The following is an 8,551-nucleotide window of genomic DNA, read 5'->3' on the forward strand; positions in this document are numbered from 1 at the left end:
AAAAAAAAAAAAAAAAAAATTGAAGACAGATGCCTCATACTAAAGCATCATTTGACAGACGGTTTTTCAAAAATTTAAGAAGGTGATACATGGGTTGAGTAGAAGAGAATTAACGAAGATGGACAGATGGGTGAAGAACTAGTAAATAAAATAATCCTAAACTATTCATGAGATCTTAAGATAATGAAATCCTGGACTAATCATTTGGTTCATGTAGAAAAAAAATAGGCCAGGTGCAGTTTCTCATGCCTGTAATGCCAACACTTTGGGAGGCCAAGACAGGCAGATCCCTTGAGGCCAGGTGTTTGAGACCAGCCTCGCTAACATGGAGAGACCCCATCTCTACTAAAAATACAAAAATTAGCTGGGTGTGGTGTGCACACCTGTAATCCCAGCCACTCAGAAGGCTGAGGTATGAGAATCACTTGAACCTGGGAGGTAGAGGTTGCAGCGAGCCAAGATTGTGCCACAGCATTCTAGCCTGGGTGACAGAGGGAGACCCTGTCTCAAATTTTAAAAAAAGAAAATACTGAGAGTCCATAACTAGAACAGATGCTGAACAAATTTACCAAATTTTCAGTTTCAAAATTTTTTCTTTTTTTTGTTATTTCAATGATTATGCCATGAATTTCAAAAATTTTAAATAAAATATTTGCACAAAGCAAATTGTGTCATCTCTACACATTTGAGAGATGTTGAGTGAGGTTAGGAGTTCAGATTGTGACCATGGAACAATGTAGAGCCAAAAACCATCTTCATAAACCACTTATAGTACTTCAACTTTTCTGACGAAAATATGAGACCCAGGATAGTTATGCCCAACATCATAAAACCACCTAGGAGGAGAATTAGAATTAAATCAAAGGGTTTCTGACTTTCAGCTCACTTAATCAATCATGATGACTTAGCCTTATTAGCATCATGGTTAGTAAAACAAACCAAGCAGAAGCTTTTCTAGAAATATGTATGTAAATAAAACCTCCTTTCTGAAATATTTGAACAAAAATATGTACTTTAAGATCAGAGATTTCAAAAGATACGTTACTCTCATTTTAAAAGTACTTAGTAGACATGTTCCCAAGCACTTTTCTATATTCCATTACCTCTGATATACTGCTGATTTTGCCTGATAAACTTCTCTTTGTCAAACATAGAGCTGAATTCAACACACATTAACTCAATTTAGAATAGCACTCAAAATAATTCTCAGGAATGCCTACCAAATTAACCAAGGAATAGGAGAAACCCTTTCTTGATTGGCTATAACACAGATTTGAAGATAATTTAAAACATTTGAATATCAAACTGACTCAAAAGTGGGTAAATTTAATCTTGGGGTTGGGTAGGAAAAACTACTTAAACTACATTTTATTTCCTGCAGGCCAAGATTTCACTCCCTCCTCCTAAAGGAAAAGTTTCCTATGCTTGCATTAAATTTATTTAAAATGCTAATAAAATACTGCTACCCATATAATGTTATATTGATAAAATATTTCTTAATACTTTCTATTTATTCATTCTCTGCTTTCTTGTAGCAGAAGATGGTATTTGGAAAAGAAGATCTGTGTGCTTAGGGTTCTCATTACTACTGGGGTGCCATTGTTTCTAGGTCCTCCCAGTGAACAAAGCTATGAGATACATGTATCCATATATATACAGACACACACACACACATATATACATATACATACTTAGAACCCATGAGTTCATAATAATTCCAATACAACACCTTAGAGTTCTTTCTTGCCTTTCCCTATTCCATGATTGTAATTCCTTTTTTCAGACAGACAGAAATCTAACTCCCATTATCCTCAAAATTTTACTTATTTGTTCAGTTAACTTATTTGCTCAATGTAACCAATCTACCAATGTAACTACTCTGGCTACTCTTCGACATGCCATCTCTGCAACCCTTTACACCAACCACCTGCTTCCTCAGACTCTACTGCCAATAACCGCTGCTCTGGCCCTCCTCATTACTGCACTTCCTAGGTGTCCATATATGCAAACCAGGAGGGGAAACGAGTAAGTGAACAGATGGGAAGGGAAGGAAATCAGTCATGGTTTTTCATTATTTACCTTAATAGCTGATCTTACCCCTACAACCAACCTTTTAGCATTCCCTCTTTCCACAACTCCCATCTTAAAGAATGGATAACTGGCTATATTTGCTTTTGCATATTTTAGTACATCATTAAACATAAGAATGCCCTAGAAGAAATAGCACTCAATTGTTAAAATTGTCAATTTCCATCAATCTGCCAAAAAAAAGCCATGATAACAGACTATTTCAAACACAAAGATAATATACGCAGAAAAAAACCACACAGGGCCAGGTGTGGTGGCTCATGCCTGTAATCCCAAAACTTTGGGAGGCTGAGGTGAGCGGATCACCTGAGGTTTGGAGTTCAAGACCAGCCTGACCAATATGGTGAAACCCTGCCTCTTTAAAAAGAGAAAAAGAGAAAAAAATTGTTAAAATACACATATAAGATTTAATCAAAGGTTTTTTTGTTTTATTTTTCTTTTAGAGACAAAAGTCTCACTCTGTCACCAGACTGGACAGCAGTGGTGCCATCATAGCTCACTGCATCTTTGAATTCCTGGGCTAAGTGATCCTCCCATCTTCACCTCTCAAAGTGCTGGGATTAGAGGTATGAGCTACCACATCTGACCGCAAACTACAAACTACTAAAAAATGTAGAAAGCACTTCTGTAACATTCTACGTCGCTTCATGATGACTTAGGGAATTCACAGAAGGATGCTCAATTCATGACTATAAAAGCTGAGAAAGTAAAAGTCTGCCCAGCTATTTTATCAGGATTAGATAAAAGAGACAGATAAAGCCAGCTGTAAAATTAACAGGAAACAGTGCTTTTCCTAAATATACACTGCAACTGAAAAATGTCATAACAATCTTCTTTGAGTGACTATTAAATTCTTACTTACTAAGAGGCCTTGTTGTCTAAAATCACAGATGATAAAAAACTTTGTTGTTGAATACATATCAGTAAGAACAAAACATTCCACTCCTGCCTAGAGTATCTAAGTCACTTTGACATAGAAAAGCAGCCTTGAACCGGGCGCGGTGGCGCGTGCCTGTAGTCCCAGCTACTTGGGAAGCTGAGGTGGGAGGATTGCTTGAGCCCAGGAGTTCTGGGCTGCAGTGCGCTATGCCGATCGGGTGTCCGCACTAAGTTCGGCATCAATATGGTGACCTCCTGGGAGCGGGGGACCACCAGGTTGCCTAAGGAAGGGTGAACCGGCCCAGGTCGCAAATGGAGCAGGTCAAAACTCCTGTGCTGATCAGTAGTGGGATCGCGCCTGTGAATACCCACTGCACTCCAGCCTGGGCAACATAGCGAGACCTCGTCTCTTAAAAAAAAGAGAAGCAGCCTTGATTTTCAACCCATGTGCAGACATATAAACACGGAGTTTCTAAACACATTTCAAATCTATGTTAACTTTGTAGTTTTCAAGACAACAAGATCTCTACTTTGAAGGCCAGACCAAATGTTCACCCCATTATATACAGCTCTGTTTTTTTTTTTTTTTTTTTTTTTTTTTTTCTTTTCTTTTTTTTTTTTTTTTTTTTTTTTTTTTTTTTTTTTTTNAGCCTACCAGGATACCATTTCATTTAAATTTCACCTAAACTCTACCTTTCCTCCAAATTACTATAATTATATTTTTTCTTTAGTTTGGTGAGATGGTCCCATGGTATCTGTTGGGCAAACTCTCTCACTTGCAAAAAGCCAATAACCCTGACTTTGTCAGACTGTAACTTTATCCCTAAAGGTCTTGGGCTGATCGGGCTGGACAAAATCAAAGTGACAGTTGCAGCCTAAAAACTCTTTATTCTTGTGGTTCATAATCACACAAGTGCATGTAATTATGTGTCACATAAGGACAGAGAAAAGTAATTAGCTTGATTTAAGAAACAGTGTCTTAGCTATCCTAGAGAAAGGTTCATGAGATAAGAAAATATAAATTTTATTTTCTTCATTAACTAATCAAAGGTTATACACCCCTTATACAACTACTGGGTTAGTCAACTAGAGAAAGATCCACTGCTATAAAGTGGAGCAAATATCTTCCCATCTTCTCCTCATTGTTGGTCACGCCCAGTTCCACTGCCCTTCAAATTGGAAGAAACATTTTGACAATGATGGTTGTTGAAGAGTGACATCAACATTCAGAGATTTTAACTACTTTGTGGTATTTCCATGAAAGAAAGAAAATAAACAAACAAACAAACTCTTTGAACCACTTGGGAGAAAAAAAGAATCAATTTCCCAGAAAAGATTACTATGTTAATAACTCTCTATTGAGATTTGATAGAAAATATTTCTTCCCACAGATATTTAGCCTTTCAGTCATATAAAATGCAAAAATCACTGGAATTTAAACCCCAGATAAAACTTCTTTGGAATATAATTACTACAGTACAACAGTAAATGTTACCTTAAATTCTGACAACCATTCCTCCACAACTCCTTTCTCTGAAGTAAACATCTTTCCACATCTGTTCTAAACCTTCAACCTGAAAATTAACATAGAAAAATGTTAACGGTTTCAATACATTTTATTTAGTCAGATTACTATGAACAGAGATAATCCCATAGAGTTGTTACTTTATATTTATGAAATGAGTTTCAAACATAAATTACTAAATTCATTTCAAAACCAATGTGCACAAACAAGCCTTAAAATGCAAGTATTTTGACAAAAGTATAAATATCATAACATGACTAAATTGGCTCTGCAATTTTCATTTAGTTTTCGGGAATGCCAGCTGTAAAACATAATGGACATTTTCCCCTAGTTTCAATAAAATAATTTCAAAAAGAACATTTATCTTTAAAATAAGTCAGAAAATATTTCAAAACTGTGAAAATATAAGAAGACATGCATCCAAAATTGACTTTATAGAAAGCATTAAAGTAACTTAATTTGCTTACATTTCAGTTCTTTACAGCAGTAACTAGGCAAGCCATTTGGTTTCTTGAAAGTGTAATATTCATTTTTTAAAAAGTAAAAGGGACAATATTCAAAATGACCATATTTGACAATAGTTATTCAGAAGATTGGGATTTACTTAAGTACAAATTTAAAGAAACAAGTTAGAGGAAATGCAGAATTGTTTTATCTCAAGCAAAATGTTTGCCAAAATACAATGTATTTTTCTTTACCCATGCATTTGTATGGGAGTAGACTTGGAAACTATTTCCTGACAGTAAACTTGAGCTCTATCTGAATTTCCTAACTTCCAAATTCAGTCACAAATCCTTCATTAGGCTTCTTAATTTTCATCAGCATTATAATGTAGTAGAAACTGAGGTAGAGTAGCCAGAAATGAATTCTGATTCTATTACTTACTTGCAGTATAATCTTGGGCAAGATATTTGCCTTACTTTTTTTTAAATCTGTGAAATAGGAATAATGATAGTACCTATTTGCAAGGAGTTATTGTAATACATTTTAAAATGTAAATAAAAGCAGTTATTTCAGTTCCTGGCAACAAAGTATTATTACTATGCAATATTATTATTATTATTATTACTAATTTTTATAAACTCTGCTCAGCTGTCTATCAAAGTATCCAGATATACCTTAATGAACAACACAGGTTCTTATCAAAGATACATTCTAAAGTTCCTGCTGTCTAATTCTTATTTAAAAAATGGTTAAAATTTTTTTGTCATTTATTCATTCATTCACTCATAAAAGATTACTTGAGTAATATGCATTTTATTTTTAAAATAAAAAATAGCCCATTTTCTCCTTGGATCAAGTCAGACTAACAGAAAACCACATATATGGAATGACAGAACTGTCTGTTTGGATAAACTGGGCTTTGAAATCATGTCCAAAATGTTACCAAAGCACTGCTAGATCACATTTATCTTCCTTAAAAGCCAACAGAGTAGAAAATTCACATCTTAAGTTTTCAGTCCCAGGAAAACTTCTCCTTTGTAGTAACTTGTTTGTTTTTATATTATGGATACTGTGAGTTTCATAACTGATTCTCTTTGTCTTACACTTATTTTCTGTCTGCCTGTATCTACTTCATTTTATCCTGCTCTGCATATTTGTGAAGCAAAGCCAATACAAATGCACAAACATTTTCTTTTGTATAAATTTCACTGTTTATCTAATATATCAGAACCACACTACATCAAGTTACACAGAACTAAGGAGGTAAAATTTCTACAAAACTTCAAAGTAACTCTCTAGTTAAAATTAAGGTTAATTTTTTAAAAATTAAAAAAAGCAAGAGGAATATACCAAGGACCAAGAACAGTTAAGGACAATTTGAAGAACAACAGAGCTGTGGGACCTGGACTTCCGATAGCAAAGGTTTCTATAAAACTTACCAAAAACTATAGTAATTAAGCCAGTGGTGGCACTGTCAGAAGGACAGAAAACAGCCAATAGAACAGGGTAGAGTGGCCAGAAACACCCACACATACATGGTCACCTGATTTATGACAAAAATGGCACTGCAATTCAGTGAGGAAAGGATGATCTTTATAATAAATGTGACTAGGTTATCTGTATAGCTACATGGAGAGGACAAAAAGAACCATGACACCCCAGGTCATACTGTATGCAAAAAACAGTTTCAGTTGGATCACAGATCTAATTGTGAACAGTAAACCATAAAGCTTTTAGAAGAAAATGCAAGATAGTACTTTCATAATCTTGGCTTAGGCAAAGGTTTCTTAAACAAGAGGCACAAATGCACTAATTACAAGGAGGGAAAAAGGATAAACTGGACTTCTGGAAAGTAAGAATTTTTACTCACTAAAGGATACCGCTAGGAGAATGAAAAGGCAAAGCCACAGAGTGGCAGATGATATCTGCAATTCATATGTATGACAAAAGTCTCATATCCAGAATATATAAAGAACTCTTATAAATTATTAAGAAAAAGGTAGACAATCTTGTAGGAAAAACAAGACCATCACTTACTCATATGGAAATGGCACATGAAACACGCTCAACTGTGTTAGTCATCAGGGACACATCAGTTAAAACCCACAGTGAATGCAAAGCAATGATGTCTTGACAAAAAAAAAAAAAAAAAAAAAAAAAACACCATAACACACACACACACACACACATACATATGTGTGGCTAAAATACAAGACAGATCACATCAAGTGTTGAAAAAGATATGGAGCAATTAACACTCAGACACAGCTAATGTGAATGCAAACTGGTACAATATCTTGGAAAATTCTTCAGCAATGTCCTCTAAACTTGAGGATACACACATATACTCTATGAGCCCAGAAATTCTACCTATGTTTATACTCAATAGACTGAGGACATATGCCTCCCAGGTTCAAGCCATTCTCCTGCCTCAGCCTCCCCAGTAGCTGGGATAACAGGCATGTGCCACCACGCCCAGATAAATTTTTTGTATTTTTAGTAGAGTCGGGGTTTCTCAGTGTTGGTCAGCCTGGTCTCGAACTCCCGACCTCAGGTGATCTGCCCGCCTTGGCCTCCCAAAGTGCTGGGATTACAGGTATCAGTCACTGCACCTGGCCAATAAAACCTTTCTAAGTCAAATATCTTATTCTTCAATTCCCACATTATGTTATTAATCTTAATAACCAATTACCAAAGTTTATCTTTTAGTGTTGTCATCAGAGACATATAACATTATAATTATCTTATAAGAATATTTTTTAAGTACTTGTAACTTTCACTGTAAAACTCTAAAAATGTCCTTTTATTTTACATCATCCCCTTCATCATTAAGTACTAACTGTAAACTACTATACAACTTTTTACAACCATTTGCTTTATCTATCATTATGAAAATCTAGTTTCTATAAATTTATAGAGCAACCAAATTTCTATAAATGGATTGTGACACATCACGAAATTTTAAACTTCTCTCCTATGCAATGACGCCATTGCTGTAGTTAAATTAAGCAGTACCAGCAGATTATCAAGAATTCTTAGGTGAATTTCAGGAAAATAGAGCAGAGAGGAAAATGTTCAGATTATGTTACAGAATAAAATTAATTTGATTTTAGGATTTTGCTGGTTAGAAACTGACCAATCAACTGTGAAGGAGGAGGGTATCTGTGCTGCCACTTAAAAAGAAGTGTTGCTGATGCCACACTGCCTACCTGGGTCATCAAGTGAATAAAGCTGCCTCTCAATGCACCAGAAGTAATATAATTCATAGGGCCAGAAAGAGATGTTTGGGAAGTCTTTCCAAAGACTAAAATCACAAAACAAGTGTCTGGTTATCAAGAACAGAACATAGGTTTTTACTCAATAAAATAGTTTTTGGCTAAAGCATCTTTTGCCTACCGCAAGGACAAATAAGATCATGTAGGGATATCAATGTGCTATGGCAAACAGCTCAGTGTGTTTCTGTTGGAAAAGCTAGAAGAATTAGAAGGTAAGAAGTTCGTCGCCGGGCGCGGTGGCTCAAGCCTGTAATCCCAGCACTTTGGGAGGCCGAGGCGGGTGGATCACGAGGTCAAGAGATCGAGACCATCCTGGTCAACATGGTGAAACCCCGTCTCT

The 8,551-nt window shown here is 35.5% G+C and overlaps 1 protein-coding gene across 4 annotated transcripts in view; it reads right to left on the reverse strand.

The window, feature by feature from the left end:
* FAM126A (family with sequence similarity 126 member A) overlaps nt 1-8,551 on the reverse strand; it is a 132,912-nt gene that overhangs the window by 52,213 nt on the left and 72,148 nt on the right. For all 4 annotated transcript variants that reach the window (XM_037737900.1, XM_017526973.2, XM_017526976.2 and 1 more), the window contains one exon: nt 4,463-4,541. In XM_037737900.1, coding sequence (XP_037593828.1) covers nt 4,463-4,513 — 51 coding nt within the window. In that variant the 5' untranslated portion in view covers nt 4,514-4,541. The remainder of the gene's footprint in view (nt 1-4,462; nt 4,542-8,551) is intronic.

This window comes from Cebus imitator, unplaced genomic scaffold (assembly GCF_001604975.1).
Source record: "Cebus imitator isolate Cc_AM_T3 unplaced genomic scaffold, Cebus_imitator-1.0 Scaffold45, whole genome shotgun sequence".
In the NCBI taxonomy this organism is placed as follows: domain Eukaryota; kingdom Metazoa; phylum Chordata; class Mammalia; order Primates; family Cebidae; genus Cebus; species Cebus imitator.